Below are 25,086 nucleotides of genomic sequence, written 5' to 3'. Positions count from 1 at the left end.
TTGACATAATAAAGATCCTTTTTACTCATTAAGGAAACCAGATCTTTTGAAGATTTTTCAAGGAACATTATAATTAAAGTGCCCCTTACATCCATGGACATCTCCTTTTGATTATATAACACAGGAAATACTTTATATTTCAGCATTCCTTTTGCCTAATCAACTAATTGCTGATTAGTGTTATCCTGCACCAACAATGGAATTGTTGATTTGAGTCCAACGGAATACAAACAATAGAAATATCCTTTCTATTACTACAACAGATGATACATAACAAGTGTCCTATAACAAACTAGTCAGCTTAGACTCAGACATCATTTCTATCATGAATTTTCAGAGCAACAGCATCTCACATGCATTAAAAACAAGCAGTTTAGGGCATTCAGGATGCTGTTGGAAATCCCGGCCGTGGACCGCCGCAGCCGGGTCCCCCTACCTTCACCGGCAGACGCCGGCTTCTGCCTTCCTTCGCGGCGCTCCAGTGCAGGCCGCTCCAGGGCCTTGCTGCGGTGTCTTCCCCACGAAGGAGACGCCACTGACTTCCTCCTGGGCTCCATCCCCTTAGGCAGGCACGCGTGCGGCCAAGCTGGCTTTTTAAAGGGGCCACGGTGGGAAACCTCGGCCCGGACCCCAACTCTGACATCACCAGCTGGGGCTATTTAGCCCACTTCCTGCATCTGTTCCTTGCCTTGGCAACAGGTCAGCTCATCTTGAGTAGCTAGTTGCTTGTTCCTGCGTTCCAGCCTGTGTTCCTGCTTGATCCAGTTCCTGAGTTCCTGCTTCTGTGGTTCCACTGCTTCTCCTGTTTCCTGCCTTCGGTTGTCTCCTCGGTTCTGGCCTGGTATCCTGATTCTTTTGTCTTCTGCCCGTCCTGACCTTTGGCTTGTTCTCCGCCTTCTGCTTATCTTCTGCCTGCCCCGACTTCTGGCCTGGTTACTCGTGCTGCACCACTGCTGCCTGCCTCGACTCCTGGACCGTCCTCGCTCGTCTGGACTTCCACCAGCCTCGACTCAGACCACCTACTTGACTTCCCTCTCCCAGAAGACCTTCACATAAGTCCTGCCAGCCCCGGCACCCAGAGCTCAACTTGAGGGGAACGAGGGCTCGCATAGGTGAAGCCCCTGTCAGGTCTCCTGGTTCTTCATCGCCTCCCAGCTACAAGAATCACAGAGGGCGCCCCCTCTGTGGATACACCAGCTCAAAGGGTCCACAACGCCAACATATGCATAAGTTGCTATTTCATAAGAGACTTATGTGAGCACATGTGCTAACTTGCTAATTATCTCGCACAATTGATATGACATCTGTTGTCAGTTATTGTTTGGGACAAGATCTGGAGTGAACTGAGAGGAGCTGAGTCTGGTGAACTAGAGGAGAAAATGGGGAAAATTAATTTCAATTACGCATGCACATTTTAAAATATACCAGACTATGTGTGTGAATTAGGGTTTTACGGAAGCAAGTCATACTTTTTTTGCACACAAAATGGGTCATGTATAATTCTAAAATTGGCAGGAAAAGTATGCATGTTCAATACATTGAAATAAGCTCTTTCAATACATATAGGGGTGGATTTTATAAATTTGTTCACCCGCGTACTTTTGTTCGCGGGATTTCAATACATACGCGCGTAGACGTGCGTATCCATTAAAATCCGGGGTTGGCGCGTGCAAGGCTGCCCAAAATCAGCAGCCTGTGCACGCCGAGCCGCGCAGCCTGCCTCCGTTCCCTCTGAGGCCGCTCCGAAATCGGAGCGGCCTCCGTTCCCTCTGAGGCCGCTCCGAAATCGGAGCATTCCCTCCGGCCTCCCCCCACCTTCCCCTCCCTTCCCCTCCCTAACCTACCCCCCGGGCCCTATCTACACCTTCCCCCCTACCTTTGTTGTACAAGTTACGCCTGCTCAAAGCAGGCGTAACTTGTGCGCATTGGGCCGGCAGCCGGCGCATCAGGGTCCGGTGCGGGGGCTGGTCCAGAGGCCGCGGCCATGCCCCCGGAACGCCCCCGACACGCCCCCCAGGAAAGCCCCGGGACTTGCGCACACCGCCGAGCCTACTCAACATAGGCTCGGCGCGTGCAGGGGGAGTTTGGGCCAGGTTTTCGGGGGGTACGCGCGTATCCCTTTGAAAATCTGGCACATAGGTATTAGCTCATAAGCATATATATGTGCATATGTGGACATACGCTTATTTTATAATCTGTGTGTACCTGATATACACAGGTTATAAAATACTGTAGAAGTTCTCTGCGTGGCCATATACTCCTGTATATGGGGCCATGCAGAATTGTTTGAAAGTTATCCTCATGGGGGTAATTTTCATAAATAAATGAAATAAAATGCTAAAAATTAGCATATATCATAACAATGATCAAAAGCCCATTTACTCAAAGTGCCCTTACGTGCATAAAACCTATTTAATAGCATATATCATAGTAATTTTGAAAAGCCCACTTACACATGCAAAGTACTTTTATCCAAAGAACTTCACAGGAAAATTAACAGAGGACACAGAAAGAAATGGAAGCAAATATTTTCTAAGCCTAAATTGATTCTTTCTAGAGGGGAATCTTTGGCAGATGAGATTGTATAGCCTGTGTTATATTTTAGCTATACCAAATCAAACAAAAGGCATACAAAACATGCATTCCATGGCCACCATGAATCAAATTACTAGCACACAATATTCATATCAGGTGCATATTGTAGAATTTAGTTATGACACTTAGGGGGTAATTTTCAAAAGGAATTACTTGCTTAAAACTAGGTTATGTGCTTCCGTTTCTATCTCTAGGACTTTGCTTAAATTTATTAATAGATGTCACCAAAATCCCTTGATAGTTTTTGCATCTTCATGATGATCATTGGTAGATAGCATTTTGTTTAAATATAGAAATTAAAGCCAGAGCTAACTATAAGTTCCATTAGAAAAATAAAGTCCGAGTGTACAAAGGAGTTTTGATAAATGTGACATTCTAGAGAAAATATATTACTAATTAGCAGAGATTTTTGCATAAGATGGTTCTTTTGTTTTCCTTTATGCATTCATGTTAGTTTTTGTCATCAGAGGAGAATTAAATGAGTTCGGTAATACAGTAGCAGTTGTTGCCCCTTGTTTTTCTACTATTCTCCTGAAGAGGGCATAGTGCAAAATGCCATAATATTGCCTAGTAACGCTGTCAAGGCCTGTTGCATGTGAAGAAAAAAACAATGCATCCTGGTCTGTCTATGATGATCATGGTGCACAGTAAATTAGTTATGTTTGAGCAAGCTTGTCATGTGCCAATTTAGAGCTCAACTCACTTGCAGCAAGCAACACTGCATGTCAACCTGCAGTTTTCAGTACACTGCGTTTGATTATCACCCTTGAAACAATCCTTTTTCTAAGAAGTGGGGGGAGCAAAGTCTTTGTAAAACGACCATATGTCCTGTGTGGTGTTCTTAGTGGATCATTTTAGCAGTGTTAATGAGATGAAGCTTGAGATTGTAAAATGTGGATGAGTGCTTTTCCTTTTCATCGTGCTTCTCAGGCTGATATGACGACTTTTATTCCATTCTGTCAAAATTTGCTGATGGCAAGCACTAGAATACCATGAATGAACCTCCAGGTTTTTTGGGGGTTTTTTTGTTTTTTTTGTTTTTTTAGGATAACTAAACTCAGTAAATGAACAATAGACCAGAAGTCATCCTGTTTTAAATTGGGAATATTTTGAGGGAGGAAGGATTTGACCCCCGGGGGATGAGAAGGGACGGAGAAGCCTGTTTATGGCACTTGTGGACCAGAGTCTGCCAGCTTTGTATCATTGTCGCAGGCTCTGTATGATGCTTGTTGAATTTTCTAGATAATCAGTCTCATTTTTGTATTACAGTGATCGTATTTAGCCGTGGTGGAGGTGTTGCCTGTTCCAGTCTCCCAGTAGAACTTGGAATGCTGGAAACAGAGTGCTAATGTATTGTCTAGTGCATGGTGCCACCATGCCCGCCAGTGCCAGCTATGATTTTAGTAATTTGAGAATGCTCAGTAATCCAGCACCGCAGCCTTCCTCCCCCATGGTATAATTGCCTCTGATTGCATTCAGTCTGAAACAGCACGTTTTGTTTACCAAAAGGTGCTGTGTTTGGTGCTGATTGCATTACTATGGAGAAACTTCTAATTTTAGTACCAACTGTACCTCCACCCCTTCGCCCCCGACAAATCTTAAAATTACCTAATTATGACTTCTCCGTTAATTGTAAATTAGCATGCAGCTGATATAAACAGTAATAGCCCTGTATACTTCCAAGTCACAGCTATTTTTAATAAGCCTTTGTTTCTAGTGTTGTTTTTCCTCTGAAAGCTCAGGAAGTGCTGCAGCGGCATCCTGGATTCTGCCTCTCAGACAAACAAATGTACGATGACATCGCCACGTAATTGCAAACTCTTTTATTTCAGATGATTCCTGTCAACTACAGGGATCACATTCATGCCAGAGCCTATCTTTAGCATAGAGGCTTAAGCTCTTATTCCTTCAATAGTAATGGTAATGCAGGCATACTAGAATGCATCTTAACTTTCTAGCAAATTGTAAAACTAATTGATGTTAATGTAAAAAACTTCTTTGACGAATCACAATATTTCAAGTTAGCATGTTTTACATTTTTCTCTGCATATTTTATTTCCCTATTCCACACCCCAAAAAACATTTACATTTGTTAAATTTACTACAGATTTCTTTAGAATGAATCAGATTTTGAGAGTCATTACAGAGAGCCTTAAAATAGGGACAGTGCATGCACTGATTTACTTTAACCAAAAGATATACCTACAGTATCTGAATGTAATACTCTTTGAAGTGCCCAGAAAGCAGAATATAAATAAAATAAATGTTCTGCTTTGAATTGCCTGTGTCATAAACAGTTTGACCAATGCTGGAAGAAATCATCCAAGAAAACTATAATGCTGATTCTGGGCCTTGACACACACATTGTGGAGGGGTCGCTAGACCTATCCTGTTTGCATACTCTAATATTATCTTCTGACAGCAAAGAAGGGCACACAGGGAGGAGAGGGACACATTCCCATTTTCTGGTAGTCTGCTTTTGAATCTGCTTTTATCCCGTATACAGAAGAGAGACCTCTGGGCGATCCTATGATCTCAAGGTAACAGTGCAACAAGGTGGTGGTCAGAGCATAACCTGTAGAAAAAAGGAGGTATTAATGCCCGTGCACAGGTCATAGGTGAGAACTCACCTGGAGTGTTGTGTCCAGTTCTGCAGGTCATATCTCTAAAAAGATGTAGATCGAGTTGAAATGGTTCAGATATGGCCTATCAAAATGGCACAGAGCCTGCACTTCTAAACATATGACATAAGACTTAAGGACCATTATATATGTCCTAGCAGGGAGATGGGGCATATGATAGAGCCATTCAAATACGCCAAAGGTATAAATGATGTAAAAGATACAAACCTCTATTTCAGTAGAGAGGAAGTTCAAGAGCAAGAGGGCTCAAAGGAGGTAGACTCAAGAGTAGCATCAGAAACTATTTCTTTACAGATACGTTGGTGGGGTGCATGGAATGGCCTTCAGGTGGAGGCAAAATCCATAATGGAATTTAAGATAGTATGGGATAAGACACTATTTTTTATATTTGTTTTTGTTAATGGTGTGTCCAACTGTAGTCTTATATTCTTTTTTTTTTTTTTTTTTTTATATTTTATTTTCAATTGAATTTTACAATGTAAACACAAGAATCCCTTGTACCAGAAGCTATGAAAAGTGTGTCATATCATTACATAATATAGTACCATGTCAACGTAAAGGAAAACAAAAAAATAAATATCTCCCCTTCGCCTGGCCACCTCAGTCAATGTATGCGTCTTTTGCCTTAATTTGTGTCTTATGCCTAAACTGTATGAAATATGAACACTTCACGTGAATGTAATTGGTTCCTATAATACTTATGAAATTATGTAAACCATTGTGATCTTCTCTTGGAATGATGGTATATAAAATGGCTAAATAAATAAATCTTCACACATTTTTCACAGTCATAGTGGAAAAAGGAGAGACCAAAGAAGAAAGAGAAGAGAACGATTAACACTAATAAAGAAAAAGAGAAGCAGACCGAAACACCATCAATTCCAAAATGCCTACATCCTAAAAAGCTAGCTTTAGGCGTGCGAATCCAGGAGTAATCTCAGTTGAGAAGGTTGGAAATAAATATAATTAACATTGAGATGCTTTATGAAACATTTACATGGACATCTCGGTATAAACTGTGCACCTAATGACAAAAGCTCAGATCGCATGGAAAGGAATATCTTCCTGTGATCTTGGGTTACTCTAGTAATATCAGGAAATATCCATATCTTCTGACCATAAAAAGACAATGACCTATTATGAAAAGAAAAATCTTAAAACTGAGTTTCTATCATTCAAAATAGCGAAAGAAACTAATAAAGTTCCCCTTTTTAATACAAGAACTTTGTGATGATTCAAGAAGGTCCGTTAGGTTTAAAGAGGAATCTTGCACTTGATCTTTAATAATTCCTATCACCTGTTGTGGCAAGTAATAATATGCCTTAGTAAGAACTGGCATTGCCTCTGTGGGAATCTTGACAACTTGAGAAATATAATTCTTGAAAAGACTGGCGGTGAAATCAATTTAATAACAGGAAAATTAAGAACTCTCAGGTTCAAATTTCTCATAGCATTCTCAATGTTCTCTAACTTCTTGGATTGGATCAGATTAGACTGAATCAAGTCATGTTGAATTTTCTCTACTGTAGACACTTGTAAATCCAAAGCTTCAATTTTTGTCTCTTATGAGGCAACCAATTTATCAATAGTTAATACATGCTGATTGGTATCCAAATAAACTTTAATTAAAGAGGAGATAGATGCTTCTAATGAAACTAAAGAGTTCAAAACAGCTTCCAATGTAATAACAGCCGGCTTGATTAAAGTTACCTTTCAGGCCAATCCCTGCTCTAGTTCTTTCCCTTCCCCAAAAAACCCTGATATGGCATTGCTTCTAAATCACCTTCCCACCAGACCCCTATTTGTTCCCCAACACTGCCTTCTTATGACCACCTCCTTTTCCCAGCATTCAGCCATGACTGGTTGCTCGCTCCTCTCAGCTTGTACTCCACTTTGGGCTTCCTCAGGGTAAGGTGGATTTTAGATCTCAATAAACTAAACTATATTTCCACCACCTCTTCCCTCCTCTTCATGGTGCCATATACGTCAAAGCCAACAGTTCCTGCCTTCCTCTTCGCCTACATGCACCTCAACCTATTCCCTCTTCTTTCCATCCTCAGGCAGATGGTTGTCGTCTTCCACATTCTTTCCAATGGCCACACTTGAGAACCATTGGCTCAGATTGATGCTGCTTTGTGATATTACACTGAAACTTGACTCCATAATCTGCTTTGTGATATTACACTAAAACTTGACTCCATAATCTTATATTGTGCCTGTCACTAGGTTACATTCAGAATTGAGCCTTACATCCATGGCTCAAATTATTTCCAAGCATCTAAGAGATTTTAGAAATCTTTTTGATTTCTAGACCTGTTTACCAATGTTGTAAGTCTAGCTTTCTTAGGAATCTACCAGTTCCTTCTCCTTCTCAGCTGCATTCTTATGAGTATTCTCCAAGTTTCAGTTAAAGACTAGTGGGAAAAGGTTGCGAGCAGAACAGGAAAGAGTGGTTGCCGTTACTGACTTGAATATAGGAGACAATAGATGAGGTGAGGGATCGCGCATTATCTCTAGCCGGACCCACAATATGGAACTCCATGCCCCTTGACCTCAGACTACAGAGCAATCATAAATTTTTCAAAACGCAACTCAAAACCTGGCTTTTCAAACAAGCCTTCAAGAAGGAGAACGAAGCAGGAAATTAATTAAATGAAGCGGCATAAAGCACCCAACGACTATTTTCCAGCCCCTAATGGAATTAGTTCAACCTATTTTAACTATAGTCAACCTTCAGAATGAAGTCAACACTCATCCACAGTAATGTCTTTTGATATAAACTCATATTTGTTACCGAATTCTAATGGCACCACCCATGTAAATTATGAGATATATTTTCCTTTGATATAGGTGCCCTTTTGTAAACCGTTATGATGGTGAATAACTTAATGACGGTATATAAAAACGTTTAAATAAATAAATAGATTGGAAGACACCAACTTTGGAAACCATAGGAGCAAAGACAGTTCAGTTACAGTAAAAGCCCCGTTATGCAGCATGCATGGGGATTAGGAGTAGTGTCAGCTAAATGAAGTATGCTGGTTATTTGAGAGCCCTCTGCGTCCTGGTGCAGGGAACAGGATAGGCTTAGGAATGGTGGAGTGGACAGAGTATAAAGCAGAGAAAAGTTACTCTGCTCTCTAACCCAACTCCACAATTCTCACCAAATTCCTGGGTAAGAGGAGATGCCGGTTAATTGAGTATTCTGAATAGTTAAGGACTTTATACTTGAATTCTTTGGGTTTATCTGCATTTTACAGTCTAGTTGAGGAGCAGATTTGAAGAAGTGAGGGAATATATTGAGGGCAGGCAATTAGATTATTTTGCTCAGAAATTTTAGAGTAAAACTAAAGGGGTTACTGAAGTGCCAAGGGGTCTAGGAATTTATGGCTAAGTTATGCTAAAAGGCAATCACCCACAATGTCTTGATTAGGAGGTACTGGAAAGTCATGAATGAACGATACAAAGGACAAACTCCCATTGAATGATGGTTGTACATTTATAATAATGCCTCTGGTAATACATTTGATAATAAATAATATATTGATGGGTTGTCAGTTGATTCCATATTGTTGGTGTTCAAAATGTTTTAATTGTTGTAAAAATTTAGAACAGTGGTCTTTTCTTCAAAAATCAATCCCCTCAAAAAAGAATGTTTGTGTCAATGCATTTGGAGCATGGGGGTCAAGAAAGGAGAAAGAAACCTGGGTTTGGGGAGAGGTAGTATGGTGTGACTGTATTACATGATTTATGGCTTTCATGATCATATATATATATATATATAAATGATATATATATATATCTGCTTTCCAAAGCTGGTTGAAAATGTTTGGAAAGGTGTACTCTTTTTTTTTTTTTTTTTTTTTTCCCCAAGTACACAGAAATTCCAAATGTATTCTGTGCACCTTACATGCTCCTTGGTCTACCATGCATGTTAGTGCTTGGACAGTTAGATGCTGCTCCGCATCCATGCATTCGAGGATGGACAGACACAGTCTCCCCATATGTTCTTTGACTTTTACAAAGAACACACAAAAAGTGCAATGGATGTAATATTTTAAGCAAAAGAAGTTTTTTTAGAAATATGTAACTGTATTTTTTGTCACCAGTGCTTTTTACTTCCATTTGCATTATAGGAAGATCCTCGTCTGAAATTTCCAGTGCATCTAAGAACAAAAGCTTCCTTGAATCCCAATGACTTGGGTCCTCTTCCTGTAAGCATCAGAATTACATTTTGTTTATAAATATTACATTTTACAGACCAATTTGTTAGGACCAGGTATAATATCCATCTTAGTATGTAGAATCTATGCATTGTTTCATAATGCCTTCCTTGCATGGATGCTAAAGGCTTTCCATATGGACATACTGTCAAAGCCCTTATCCCCTCTCTCATCACCACCTGCTTTGACTCCTGCTCCTTACAGGTTTCCCACTGAACCATCTATCTCCATTACAGTCTAACCAAAATTCAGCTCTGTGACTTACCGTATTTTTCGCTCCATAAGACGCACCTGACCATAAGACGCACCTAGGATTCAGAGGGGGGAAATTAAAAAAAAAAAAAAAAATTGTGCTAAACCTGCTCTGTCCCCGGGCGTCTGTGCGTCTTATGGAGCAAATTAGGGGGGTGCATAACATTTTTTTTCTCCCCATTTTGTTTTCGGGTCTGGGGAGGGCCATTTCGGTCCATTCCCCAGATCAGAAAACTTTTGTTTTTCTAATTCTGTGGGAACCCCCCCCCCAAAAAAAAAACCCCCATCCCAACCCTTTAAATTAATTAGCAACCCCCACCCTCCTGACCCCCTCCCCAAGATCTTCCAAATTAATTTACTACAAACCCCCACCCTCCTGACCCCCCCAAAACCTGCCAAAAGTCCCTGGTGGTCCAGCGGGGGTCCAGGAGCGGTCCGGGAGCGATCTCCTGGACTTGGGCCGTCTGCTGCCAGCAATCAAAATGGCGCCGACAGCCCTTTGCCCTTACTATGTCACTGGGGTCGACCAATGGTAGCGGTAGCCCCTGTGAAATAGTAAGGGCAAAGGGCCGTCGGCTGCCAGTAATCAAAATGGAGGAGGAAAGAAGAGTCGCCAAGCAAATGCAGTAGAGACCGACGTGCTGCAAAGGGGCCTTACTCCTTACCTCCAGCTGAACAGATTAGAAGCAGCTGCAGCAGGAGCACAGTGAAGACAACGGAACGGAGAAGATCTGAGTCAGCCCGCCCCCGCCCCTGAGTCCCGCAGATAAGGAGAAGCCAAAAGTGAAAGCCAGAGCTGTACTCCCTGCTCCCTCCTCCCTCTCAAGTCCATGAGTGGATTTCTTAAAGGCACAGGTCTCCCAGAAAGAGAGCAAAGCAAGCCTTTACTGTGATGCAGCTCCAGCACTGCTCTCTGCATCAATGGCAGGGGGGAAGAAAATTAGAAACAAAAAGTTTCCAATAAGGGCCAAGAGTAACAGACTGCAGTGCCACAAGGAAAGGAGTGAGTCACATAGAATAGTGACTGAGAGGGGATGAGAGTGAGGGATGGGATTGGGAGAGGGTGGGGAGTAGGAGTGAGAATGAGGGAATGGGAGGTGAGAGTGAAGGAAAGGGGGTTTAAGTGGGAGGGGAGGGAGGCAGTGGGAGAAAGAGGGTGAATAAGACTGAGGGAAAGGAGTTTGAGTGGGGGCAGGGGAAGGAAGGAGGATGAGTGACCAAGGTGAATGAGAGAGGGAAAGGGGGAGTGAGGGAGAAGAAATGAGGAAGAGTGCCGTTTCCGAAAACCAAACCGAAAAAAAATGTTTTAATGTAGCCCGTTGTTACGGGCTTAATGGCTAGTAAAAATTATAACCAATAGAAGTAAATAATTACATTTACTGATATCTGAATGGGTGTTTTGATAAAGATACAATATATGAACTTTAATATTATGATAATTAGAAATTCAGTAATTGTTAATGTTTGTTTAATATAGTATTTCTAACAAGATAGCTACAAAATATTACTTTCTCCTAGAAAGTTTAGTATTTATTTCTCTTAGAAAGTTTAGTATTTATTATTTTTATACTCAGTGTTGTAAACCTTTTTTGTTCAAATTTGTTTGCTAAAGACTGTATATAAAAAGTCTTAAATAAATAAATAGATCAAGCAGGAAGGTAGTCCTCACACATGGGTGAAATAATCAGATGGAGCCCGGCATGGAAAACTTCTTTCAAAGTTTCTAGAACTTTGACTGGCACACTGAGCATGCTCAGCATGCCCTAATCCACGCTTCCATGCGAGGTTTTTCTTCAGTCTCTTTTTTTCCACGTAGCTTTTGTCTCATGGTCTTGGAGTTAATTCTCTTTTTTTGGAAAACTAATCCAGTTTTGGCTTATTTTTGCCTTGTTCCTGCGCTGGGTCCTTCTCGGTTCCCCCTACCCTTAGTTCATCCTGTGGCACAGTAAGTTCTCATTTCATGGTTGTCTGTTTGTCGGCCTTATTTTTGTCATGGCATTATCAGTGCCCCCAATGCCCTTGGACTATGTTGACCATGGATCCATATAAGTTCTGCATCCTCTGCCTGGGGGCATCCCATGACGTTTGAGGGTGCTGGCTCTGTAACCAGATGACCCCCAAGAGCCGGCAGGCCTGCCTCAATAAGATGGAGCCTTCGGTGTGTGTTTTTAACACTGAAGGATCGGGAGAAATCGATGAGCACCAATCCTCCCCCTCCCCCGGTGACTTCGGAGGAGCGGGGGGCTGGGGATTGAGCCTCTTCGGTCTCTTCTAGGTCAAGGATGTCTGAATCTTCACCTTCCACCTCGGCGCTGGGGAAAGACCGGGTCGTGCACCATGGAAAGTCGAGAAAGCATCGACATCAGTCACCATTGGCGCACAGAGCAGGGCTCGGGTGGCACCAGTTCTTACCGCAATGCCCCTGAAGCGTCTCCCGAGGCGAGGAGGTTACACCCTCCATTGATGCTGGGGTTATGGGGCGGACTGTACATATTACCTAACTTTGTACAGCGGCGCTTCTCTGCAGATATTTGGACACGAGGATATTTACAAATAATTTAGTTGAGGCAAAGATTAATTTATTATTGCATATCCTTGGGAGTCACAGACTGCCAGACCATCAATACAGATAGGGCATTACTGTGTCTCCCAGCATCTTGTACAAGCTGTATTATATAGGTTCAAATCATGCATAGAAAATGCTTGTGACAAGGATCACTTATGCAATATGACAGTGTAATAAGCTGACCTTCTCTAGCCTGAGAAATCCCCACCCACCTTAAAAGTTCCTTTGTTTTAGCTTTGCTTTTGATGTCTCTTCTTCTTCAGAAGATTCTTTGCTCTGTCAATAGATCAATCATTTCATCTCCAAGGGGCAGGGAGAAACTCTGATTTCAGTTGGAGTGTCTTGAAGCCAGATAAGCAAAAGAATGCAGTTTCAGCCATCTGCCATCGATAACCTCCTGACCTTTAATTATAGGCTTTCCAGAGCCTACAGGTCTTCCAGGTATCTTCCAAATTCTTGAGTCTGAGGTCTGTGAAAGGTTCATTGTATACCAGCAGGTTCAGTTAAGGCAGACAGCAAAGGACTCTGGGACAAGCTGAGTGAGCCAAAGGCCTGAACCAGTCTTATGTTAGCTGCCATATATCAGGACCCAGCCGATTCCAGTGTTAAGTTCCGACCTCCCTCAAGGCTCTGAGGAAGATCATGCCACCCCTCCTCCAGTTCTGGATTCTGCAACCTTTGTGAAGGAGCTGGAGCACAGGGTGCAGTTGGCGGAGGATCGGGCCCTGCGGGACATCGAGCCTATGTCCCCCGGTGGTTGTGGCCTCCCTGCTGGAGCTGCTGTTTGAGTGCCTCAATGATGTTCTCGGCATCCTCCCTACTCAGCTAGCTCCGGTGCCACGGGGGCCATCAATACCCTGTGGGGCAACAGCGCTTCCTCAGCCCGATGCCATCCTTGTTCATGGTTCCTCAGATGAGGAAGGCCCTTAGAGACCGCTGCTGCACCTTTCCACTCCTCGGCCGGCCCTACTGGGTCTGCCTGCAGGGCCATCGATGCCCACGATGCCTAGACCTCGGGACAGGCCTGTGCCTTCAACTCTGGCTCAGTTTTTGTGAGGATGATGCCCCTTATGAACCCTGAGGGGGTGATACCTCCAATTCCTCCTCGGAGGATTCCGAGGGCCTACCCTTGGATCAGTCTCCCCCCAGAGGAATGGAAGAGGTCCCTACCTGAGGATTTAACCTTTGAAGGTTTTGTACGGGCCATGGTGGAAGCCATTCCATTTCAACTGATGAGGGAGGAGGACACTAAGCACAAGATGCTGGAGGTCCTCCAGTTTGTGGATGCTCTGAAGGAGATTGCGGCCATTCCAATCCATGACATCTTCAAGGAGCTGTTCCTAAGGATTTTGGAACACCCACTCACAGTTCCACCTGTAAAGAGAAAGGTGGATGGGGGTGTACCTGGTCCAGCATGGTACTAGTTTTGACAAGTATCAGCTCCTCCACCAGTCAGTGATGGTTGAGTCCACACTGAAAAAAATGCCAAGCGCTCCCAGACCTATGCCTTGGCTCCCCCAGGAAGAGATTATAGGGCACTGGATATGCTGAGTAGGAAGGTCTTTCAGGGTGCTATGCTGATTGCCTGAACCACCTCCTACCAAGTTTATATGACTCAATACTCCCATAACTTCTAGAAACAGGTTCAGGAGGTGGCAGACTGCCTCAGAAGCAGCAGGATGCTGTATTGGCAGTCATGTATCAAGGCCTTGAATGCGGGAATCATGAGGTACGCTCCACATATTATGTCTTTGAGATGGCGGCAAGAGTTGTGGCTGCCGGGATTGGTGCCTGCAAGATGGCTTGGCTCTGGGCCTCGGACCTCAGGCCGGATGTGCAAGGGAAGTTTGCTGACTTGCTGTCTACTGGCTAAAATCATTTTGGTGATAAAGTGAGCGATGCAGTGGCTCAGTTGCGAGACCACCACGGGACCCTCCAGCATCTTTCCGCCAGTACCTCTGATCTGCCGTCTTCCACCAGGAGGTCATTGTGGCAAGGGCTTCAATGATCATTCTATCATCAGTGGAAGTATTACCTGCCTGTGTCTTGCTCCCGCTTGCAGAGGGGGAGCTCTCGGGGCCATTGCAGGCAGCAGCTAGCACCCAAGCCACAGCCAGCTCCTCAGCCAAGTCCCGCTATGGGGTTTTGACTAGTGGGGAGGGAGCAGGAACCAGCTGCCCATCCTCGTGCCGTGGGATTCCCCTGGTCGGAGGTCAGCTACGATTCTTTGCGAATCAATGGCCGGAGATCACCTCGGACCAGTGGGTTCTGTCCATCATGCAGCAAGGATACCGGCTAAATCTGTTCGGTGTTCCACCAGTTTCTCCTGCAAACCCTTTTTTGGGGACCATCAGCATGTTAGGAGACTCTCTTGGAGGAGTTCTCTGCCCTAGTAGCAGCCAGGGTGGTTGAGCCTGTCCCCCAGAACAATTGAGACGGAGGTTCCACTCCCAGTGTTTTCTGATTCAAAGGAAAACCGGGGGCCTCTATCCCATCCTGTACCTGAGGGCCTTGAACAGGTTTCTAAAAAAAGAAAGGTTGAAGATGGTCTCTCCGGGCACCCTGATCCCATCCTACATAAAAGAGGATTGGCTATGCTCCCTCAATTTAAAATACACCTATACCCATAGGTCACAGGAAGTATCTCCAGTTTGTGGTGGGCGAACACCACCTTCAGTACAGGGTGTTACCGTTCAGTCTGGCCTCCGCATCACATGTCTTTACCAAGTGCCTGGCCGTGGTGGGGGCACACCTGTGCAGGTTGGGAGTGCAGGTTTTCCCCTACTTGGATGATTGGCTAGTCAAAAGCACTACCCAGGCGGGGGCAACGCACACCCTGCACTTAACCATCCAGATTCTGGAACCCTTGGGATTCATTATCAGCTACCCAAAATCTCACCTGAGCCCTTCGATGTGGCTGGACTTCATTGGAGCCCTGCTGGACATGACACAGGTGAAGGCCTTTCTACCCCACAGCAGAGTGTGCTGTCTCTAGCATACTTTGCAGAAGTGGTGCAGCGGAACAAGCGAGTCTCCGCCAAGCAAATGTTGAGGCTGCTTGGGCACATGGCCACTACCTTCCATGTTACTCCCCTTGCCCACTTGCATATGCGCAGACCCCAATGGACACTGAGGTCTCAGTGGCGTCAGGCAACTCAGAGCCTTGGGGTTCACATCCAGGTTACGCAATCTCTCCAAGACTCTCGCTCCTGGTAGGGGATCCTTTCTGACTTGGAGCAAGGAGTGTCATTTCAGTTGCCTCATGTACAGGTTGTGCTCACCACAGATGCCTCCCATATGGGGTGGGGAGCCCACGTGGAGGGGCTCCACACTTTAGGCCTGTGGTCCACCCAGGAAGCACAATGCCAGATCAACTTCCTGGAGCTCTGAGCAATCAAGCAGACCCTCTGGGCTTTCCGGGATCAGTTGGTCGACAAGATGGTCCTGATCCAGACTGACAACCAGATCACGAGGTATATCAACAAGCAGGGAGGCATGAGATCATTCCTCCTGTGCCAGGAGGTGGTTCAGATCTGGTCCTGGGTCCTGACCCAAGGGATAGTGCTCTGAGCCATGTACTTGGCTGGAATGAGCAATGTGTTAGCGGACCGGCTCAGTCGAGCATTCGAGCCCTACGAGTGGTCCCTGAATCAGTCGGTGGCAAACCGGATCTTCCGTGTCTGGATCTATTCGCATCCCACTGCAACAGCAAGGTGGCTCAGCACTGCTCTCTGTATCAAGCGGATGGTGCCCCAGCCTCTGATGCCTTTGTCCAAAGCTGGGGCCAGGACCTTCTGTACACATATCCTCTGATCCCACTAGTGATGAAAACTCTCTTGAAGCTGTGCCAGGACCAGGGGACCAAGATGCTGGTGGCCTCACATTGGCAAAGGCAAGTCTGGATCTCAGTTCTGTGGGATCTCTCCCTCCGGGAACCGATCAGCCTGGGGACTTCCCCAGATCTCGTCACTCAGGATCAGGCAGGCTGTGGCATCCCAACCTCAGGGCCCTGTCTCTCATGGCCTGGATGTTATATTGAGAGGCTGGTCCTGCGGCCCCTTGATCTCACGGATGATGTCTCTTGGGTACTGGTGGCTTCCAGAAAGCCTTTCACTAGGAAGTCTTATGGGGTAAAGTGGAAGAGGTTTTCGATGTGGTGTGAGCAATGTGGCCTAGATCCCTTTTCTTGTTCCTTTCACAAGCTGCTCGATTACCTTTTCTGTCTCTTGGAAGCTGGTTTGAAAACCAACTCCGTTAGGGTGCACTTGAGCGCGATCAGAGCTTATCATCAGGGTGTGGATGGTTTGCCCATCTCTTTGCAACCTTTGGTGGAGCACTTTATGCGAGACCTGATTAAGTTGAAAACTCCCCTGTAGTCTCCCGTTGTCTCTTGGGACCTTAACATGGTGGTGGCTCGGCTGATGAAGGCTCCTTTTGATCTGCTTAGCTCCTGTGACCTGAAACTCCTGACCTGGAAGGTCATCTTTTTGGTAGCAGTCACTTCAGTGTGCAGAGTCAGTGAGCTTCAGGCGCTGGAAACTTACCCTCCATACACACAGCTTTTTCATGACTGGGGGGGGCCTTCCTTTTTGAGCCTTCTGAAATCTCGTCCCTACAAAAGTTCACAAACGTGTTATGCATACCGCATGCTTCAAAAGGATGCAGCATACATAGGGCAGGTGTGAACTTCTGTAGAAGAGATTTAAATCCATGGAGGGCACATTTCCCTGCCCTCTTTTGCAGATGTCATTTTACCTTTACTTTGCAACTGCTGAGAGCTTTATTACACTTGGAGGATAGTTAGGGGCTTTTCTGAGACAAATTCCACTGGTGGTGTGTTCCATGATTGTCCAGAGGGGGTGGGGGGCACAGGAGAGTAGCACATGCAGCTGTGCGCTACAATTTAAACGTGTTACCACTTTTTTTTTTCTTTTTTTTTTACCACTGTGTTTTTCATCTGGAAATGCAACCATTTAAATCTTTCTGAGGCCTTTTGTAGAACATTAACGTGTGGCTTTGACTCTATTTTCTCTCTTATTTGCCAGCCTGGCTGGGAAGAAAGAATCCATTTGGATGGGCGGACATTTTATATAGACCACAGTAAGTAAACATTGAGTTTACATATGTAGGGATTGCTGAAGGAAGGAGAAAACTAAGTAAGCGGAAGTATGATTTTACTCTTCACTTAGGAAACCAAGTATTGCTATGTGAAGACATTGGTCCCAGAGCCTTAGTTCCCTCTTACGGTACTGTATAATCATCAGAGGTTTGCTCATCCACCTTTTCCCGTAGTTAATATTTGATCCCCATAAAATATTAACATTTTTTTCTCTGTGAAATGTCTGTGAATCTTCTGAATTGTTTTTTTTTTGTTTGTGAACCCATAACAGACTTGCATTAATAGGATTAAAGCACACACTGGTTAATGAAAATAAGACTGGAAATTATGTTAACTGCAAGGCCCCCTTTAAATGGCCAGTTGGGAAAGGAGCAGAATCTGCAAAGGCAGTTTGGTTTTATTGTTTTCCTCTGTGTGCGCAGAAGGTGGGGTCTTGGGGTAAAATGAAAGTTCTGATCTTATTTTCTGCTTGTAGCATGTTGAATTGCATCAAACACCTTAATGCATCTTCTACTTTGTTGCTAAAATCACCTGGCATTTGGTTGTAGGTTTGTTTTTATGCCCTGCACAAGTATGTAACATGACTGATTTGGTTGGCTTTTATTTTGGGTTTTTTCGCTTTGTTATTCTGAAGGGAGAGGTAGAAGAAAAATAACTAATTGAACTGTTTTTAAGCATTAATTGTGAGATGTTCATTCTCAGGAAGCAAGTACCATAGAACTTAGCAATCCATGATACTTTCCTGCTCATCCTGGAAAAAGAGCTACATTGAATTAAAGTTGCACCCTTGTAGATTACTGGGGAACACAATTTTTGTTGAGTTAGATCTGACTAACTTTTGACATCTGAATCCAAAAATGACCCCAGTTTTTCTCTATCACGTCAACTTTTTAAGGTACAGGATACCCTCCCTTTGCCCAAAAATCATACAAAATGTACATACAAAGGAAATAAAAGAAATAATTACCTGAATATACTGTTTATTTAGTTTTTTTATTCATCCAAAGGCTATATATTGTTACTGTAAGTCAAATTGTGTACAAGTAGTGAAGTTCTGCTACCAAGCATACCTATTAAGGTAAAAATTTATGCTTATAGCTTTTCTGGCAGTGTTCAATCTGTGGACAATCTCGCCTGATGCTCCAACAATAGCCATCATATGTACATCCCGTCTACCCTGGTACCATGCCTCCATGACCTTCACATCTTGGTGGAATCGTTCACCTTGCTCATCACTTACTGCACCAAGGTTTTTCGGGAAGTCAGCAAGATGGCTATGCAGAAAATGCACCTTGATGCTTATGTTGCGACGAAGCATTTTGAAGCTCTCCAAGAGTTTCTGAACAATTTCGGTGTAATTCTGTGCGCGTGTATTTCCAAAAAAGTCCTTGACAAGGTTTTTGAATGACAACCAAGCATTCTTTTGGAGTTCTGACATTGTCACGATGAAATGTTCATCTTTAATGTGCTGCTGAATCTATGGACTGTCAAACACACCGGCCTTTATCTTTTCAAATGACAGGCTTAGGAAATGCCAAAATGAGATACTTGAAACAGTCTCCTTCAGTTGGCAAAGCTTTAACAAATTGCTTCATGAGACCCAGTTTTATATGCAGAGGTGGGAATATAATGTTCTGTCTGTCAACAAGTGGCTCAAGAAGAATGTTTGGATCACCAGGTTTGAGGTCAGATCTTGGAGGCCAATTTGACTGCACCCAATGCTTCTCACGAGCTCTGCTGTCCCACATACACAGAAAACAGGGATACTTGGTGTATCTGCGTTGCTGACCAAGAAGGAAGCAGACCATTTTAAGGTCAACACAGATGATCCAATTGTGCTTGTGATATTGCAACAGGTCAATGACTCTCTTTATGTCTTCATAGTCTTCACGAAAACAAACTGAATGGCCAATTGGAACTGCACCAAATAAATTGCCATTGTGGAGGAGGACACACTTCAAGCTCCGCTTTGAGCTATCGATGAACAGTCGCCATTCAGTTGTGTTATAGATTGGAATTCCCAATTCCTCCATTAAACCATGTATGTTAAGGCAATAGACAAAGCCACTTTGAAAGTACTGCAGAAATGCACTTTCTCTTGATCAAAAGTAGGATACCTGCGCTCCTTTTTCAAGCACGTTTTTCTCATGCAGTCTTGATGCTAGGAGTTCTGAAGCCTTTTTGGATAGTCTCAAATCTCTTGCCAAATCATTCAACTCATGCTGATCAAATCCCTTATGAACTGAGTCATCTTCAATTTCAAAATCTTCATCGTTACTATCACTTAGTTCTTCACCATACTCCTGTTTTTCGAAAGAGGGTAGTTCAATGAAAACTGGCACTGGGATTTCAGTTGAATGAGGTACTGGGCGTATAGCTGATGGTAGACTAGGATACTCTATTTTACATTTATTTTTCTTGTTATATCCTGATGTTTTCACTATACAAAAGTAACAGTCACTTGAATGATCTCTGGGCTCTCGCCAAACCATAGGTATACCAAATGACAATTTATCACGTGTTCCCTTTGTCCACATCTGTAAACTCTCGATACACTGCTTGTACACCTTGTGAGGAGTCCAAGACTATCTTGATCACCAAGTTTTACTTTAAAATATGCAAAATAGGCTTGCCTGACAAATGTGCTGATGTTTGTCCTTTGACTAAGAATGGTGAAACTGCCACAGATATAAAAAAACGAATCAGGGTTGTTTAGGCACTTACGGCGAGAAATAGCAGAGGCAGACATGATCTGAAGGAAAGTAAATAAGTACGTATGTAAATAAAAAAATTAATTCTGCTAACTCCTTGTATACAGACAAGAACTCTGACTACACTTCGGAATACGTTTCACTATATAGAGCGTCACACAACCTCACCACACTGTCTTATGTGTAACTGAGTAGCCTAGACAAGTATGAACCTGTCGCTAGTCTCCAAGGTCATCCCCCACCCCTTCACACTCGAGGGAGGTTTTCTCTCAGCCAATAGGAGAGCACTAGTGCTTCCCTCGATCCAGGCTCAAACCAGCCTAGAGTGGTCACAATAAGAGTGTCATTTATCAAAGTGCTATATGGGTAACATCAAGCTAGGTTGAGAGAACATTTGCACAAATCTTATTTTTGGGTGAATCTTCTCACGCTGAAGGTCATCAGATCTTCACAAGAGTACACTGTTCTGTTCGTACATTGCACTCTGAATGTCAAAGTGGGCCCCTAACCCCTACACTAATCCCTAAACATCACCTCGAGTAACTAGGTGGGCTTCCTATAGAGGTATACATACCTACCTAGTATGAGGGCCTTATAGCTAGTATCTCTCTCTCTTTCCCTCTCCCCCCCCCCCCCCCCCCCCAGTGGTAGTAGGCTATGCTCTGTCTCCCCTAGCAGCTTAAAATAGTGAAAATGCTATTTGCGAAAACATCTCTCTCTCCCCCCCCCCCCTAGTGATTGTAGGTAGGAATTACAACAATTCTGGCACTTACCGCAAAGTGTGAAAAAGTTATCGCAGTTTGCGGTAATACCTATGCGAAGCGCTAAGATAGCACACTTTGCGATAAACAGCCTATTACCATAAAACACGCCCCTTTTCCTCTCGCATGCGATATTTAGTGCATTTTCATAAATCCAGGCCTAAGATAGGATTTAGAGAAAAAACTTGACATGATAGAAGAAAACTAACTGCAGTTTTCAAATCAGCATGCCTATTTAAGTCTAAAACTGCTGAAAAATCGAACTCAACAGGAATTATGTTAAAAATTGTTCCCCAGTATAGTAGTACTTCCAGGAAAAGGATTTTTTAAAATTAGTCTTCAAGTATAAAAGATACAAAATATTGACACTTTTTCTTATTTCTGTCTCCCTTTTCTGGATGAGGTGAAATCAGCATTAAAATGTTTGATATCCCCTCTTCTGGATTCACCCCAATCTTTGAGTCTTAGTGAAAAGAGGTATAGATGTGGTAGCAGACACCTGTGCTTGACTCATGTGAGATAGATTGATGTGCATATATCAGGGATGCACAGCTTCTATCCTCAAGGGCCACAAGCAGGCCAAGATGTTCAGGGTGACCAAAATATGAATCAATTATATGCAAACATACTGTATGTTGTGAATATTCTTAGTGGATATACTACAAAAACAGGTGGGTTTGTGGTCATCAAAAAGCCAGGATTTTTCAGTCCTGATAGATTAAGGGTGTGCACAATTCCATTCCTTGAGGACTGTAGACAGCCTGATTTGCTGGATCACCACAATGAACAGGAACTATACATATATGCAGAAATTTGATTTGCAAACCAGGTTGACTTGCATAGCTTAAGTACCTGGATCACATGACCTGTATACGGCCTTTAAGGACCAGGGTTGTGTGCCTCTGATATGAGATATAGAAAGATGATTTTCTGGCTGCTTGTATCTGTTTGTGAGATGAGTTCTGTGATTGGTGAGCAAGACCGCCATCTCTTTGTATAGATTATATAAAGCACACCAATGAACTCTTTTTAACTGGGCTTCATCAAAAAGCTTTTATTATAAAATGTCTATATCGTCTCACATTTTCCATTTAAAATGTGTGTGTGTGTATATATGTATATAATAAACATCACATATCTTCAGTGAAGATTGTTTTTGAACAAGCATGGTCATAATGAAGCATGGATAACTTTTTATTTTTAAATGCAACAAAACAGTTCTTGGACATAGAAAGGGAAGACGAAGAACACAACAAATGAAACTGTGAAACTGTTACTATTTGGAAAGGAAATATGTAATGCTGTTGCTTTAAACGTTTGTACAAATCCTAGCAGAAGCATTACCCTTTAAACATGATCAGTCTCTGTTGCACATCCCCGCAGTTGCAGAGCAGTCTTCGTTTAACTTTCTCATAAAACTAATCTTAAACCAGTTTCAAATACATATTTCTCCCAACAAGGGATGCATTTTTCAATTTGAAACTGGTTTGCAAACCCTGGAAGTGGAAAATTAGATGGGGGCTGTATAGTATCTTCATTTTTGCAAGTCTTTAATAAATAGGCCCTGGCAGTGGGGGGCCAGACTGGTCAAAACTATTTTACTTGTTTGACAGAATAGCAGCAGGGTACTGAAGACTCAGAACTGTACCTCTGTGCCACCCACTGTCAGAAGTGATGCACAGGGCTCAGTGTTTTCTTTCTGGTAACATCTATTAGTCCGGACCCTTGAGCCCTAAGATTCTACAGGACCTCATGCATTGGTGCACCCAAACCAAGGCTCTATAGATGCTCCAGTTCCTGCATATTTGAGCAGGAAGCTTTTTCCTCATACCTTTCACCAGATTGAATCTGTAGTAAGAGAGGGGAAAAAAAAAAAGGAAAATAAAACACCAAAAACTGCACACGATGGGGAGCAATTTTATGTGGGATCTAGCCGGTTAAGTCAAGACCTAGCTGGCTAGATCCCATGGCGCAGAAGTATCACCCAGCAGAATGGCCAGATTTGGCAGACTAAATTCCTGAGCAAGCTAAATTTGCCTGGCCAAAAAAATGGATGCCCTGGAGGTGTTCCTGTCTCAAGAATGCCGACTAAGTTTGGCCAACTGAGTTTTGCCATACAAATGACAGACCTAAAACTATCTGACTGAATTTTGACCCACCAGATTTAGGTTGTTTTTTAGCCAAAAAAAACAAGCCAACTATGCTCAGTTGAAAATCAATTAAACTTAATTGGTCAGCTAAGTTTTGTCTGGCTCACCAGGTCATTAATCAAGCTGCGATGTGGCCTTATCGCATGCATTAGGGTCTTATTGCATGCGATAATGCCCCATCGCACATGATACTATCCACATTGCGGCAGTACTATTCAAATTAACGGAAGGGGAGGAGTGTGCGTGGGGTTTGGATGAAGTTATATACTGGCAGTGCTGTGGGCGATCATGTTTTTCACATTATCGCCGGCAGCACCGCGGGAAATAACTCCACCTATGGGGGTGATAGTTTGTGGTGCAGCCCGCCACCCCCTTTTCACATGCCATCATTGTGCTATAGAAGAATGATGAATCTAGGCCTAAGTCAGGTGCTGAGCACCCTTTTTAAAAATGTGACCTCTTACAGTAGTGGTTCCTAACCCTGTCTTAGGGACCCCCCAGCCAGTCGGGTTTTTGGGATATCCACAATGAATATGCATGAGAGAAAATTTGCAAATTACAGAGGCAGTGCATGCAAATTTTCTCTCATGCATATTCATTATGGATATCCTGAAAACCCGATTGACTGGAGGCTCCCCCAGGACAGGTTTGGCACCACTGTCTTAGAGGCTGATATTAAAAGGCATTGTTTGGCTAATTATTCACATTAGCTTTGAATATTTCACCCTGTTGAGCAGATGCATTTTGTGTGCACAAGAGATTGTGCACACAAAATGTATCTGGATATAAAGAGGCAGGCTGTAGGTGAGGTTGAACTTTATCCGGTGCATACAGATATCGAGCACTGTCTGGCTCAAGTTATATGCATAAATTTGGTCAGAAGAATATCTGTCCTAAAGATATCTAGGTATAGTGATCTGTGTAATATTTATGAATGAGAATTTTTGGATCACCGTGTCTATAATCAACTCAGCAACAGACATACATGGTTAAGTCCAGCTGAATATCTGGATAAAGTTACATCCGTGACCTTACATGGATAACTTACCCAATCTCTGGCTTTCTGAATATTTAACTTATATTAATTTTTTTTTTAATCTTATATTCTGCCTATTGAGCACATTATTCGAGGCGGTTAACAATAAAATAAACAAAGAACATAAAAAGAACATTCATTAAACTAACAGACTAAGACCAACACTTCAGTACAGACATTCTCTAAAACTTAAACCCAATATGACCCACCAAAAAAATCTTTATTCACCCCAGCTAAGGTATAGTTTACTACCCAAATGCCTCTTGGAAATGTAGTGCCTTAAGTCACCGCCTAAAACGTTATAGTGTTTATATATGGTCTTGGCCTTGCCCTCTTTTAGACCAGAGGTTAGAATACATCCTAATTAATACTGGAAAATGAAATTAAAAAAAAAATTTCCAGACATTTAGCACCTCCAGTTTTCTGTATATTTCAAGAGAATTGTGTATTTAGTACGATGCAAAATTTCAGTAAAGTAACTCTTTCTCCAAGCAGATTTGATGACTATCCAAATGTGCTTATTCCAAAGTAAAATTCACCTCCATTTGTTTTTCAGAGAATTTTGCATGAAATTTCACAAAATTTGAGCAGTTTTGAAGAATTAAAGTAGATTACAACAGCAAATGATGCCCAAACCAGCAAAAGAGTGGAACTAAAATTTATAAATTATTCAAGCAAAATTGAATTGCTCCTGGATCTGTTAAGATGCTAGAAGATAGTTTGGTGAAATGTAAATTTGACATGGTCATAACTTTAAAAAGTTATTTGTATTTTCTGAAATTGAGGTTTGCTGTTAAAAGAGGGTTGATTTAGTGGATGAGGCTTGCCCAGTTAATTTCTAACTCTTGAATATTAATATGGAAATTTCAGGGAAATAGAAAATAAATAAGTGTGTGAGGAAAACTATATGAATTTTTTCTTAAATTGCAGATACTAAAATTACCCAGTGGGAAGACCCTAGACTGCAGAACCCAGCCATCACTGGTCCAGTAAGTATTTATTAAGCTTTTGAATTCTGATCCTTTTGAGTT

The 25,086-nt window shown here is 42.9% G+C and overlaps 1 protein-coding gene across 10 annotated transcripts in view; it reads left to right on the top strand.

Annotated features, from left to right (window-relative positions):
* The window catches only part of NEDD4L (NEDD4 like E3 ubiquitin protein ligase), a 907,002-nt gene that overhangs the window by 775,305 nt on the left and 106,611 nt on the right, over positions 1–25,086 (top strand). For 6 of the 10 annotated variants that reach the window (XM_029579603.1, XM_029579595.1, XM_029579588.1 and 3 more), the window contains 3 exons: positions 9,374–9,451; positions 17,324–17,378; positions 24,986–25,044. In XM_029579603.1, the coding sequence (XP_029435463.1) occupies positions 9,374–9,451; positions 17,324–17,378; positions 24,986–25,044 (192 nt within the window). Of the gene's footprint in view, positions 1–9,373; positions 9,452–17,323; positions 17,379–17,467; positions 17,525–24,985; positions 25,045–25,086 lie in introns of all 10 variants that reach the window. The other 4 variants (XM_029579580.1, XM_029579572.1, XM_029579556.1 and 1 more) reach the window with 1 other exon arrangement.

Source organism: Rhinatrema bivittatum, chromosome 1 (assembly GCF_901001135.1).
Source record: "Rhinatrema bivittatum chromosome 1, aRhiBiv1.1, whole genome shotgun sequence".
In the NCBI taxonomy this organism is placed as follows: Eukaryota; Metazoa; Chordata; class Amphibia; order Gymnophiona; family Rhinatrematidae; genus Rhinatrema; species Rhinatrema bivittatum.
The sequence above is the reverse complement of the archived record's forward strand: the minus strand, read 5'-3'. Positions and strand labels throughout refer to the sequence as shown.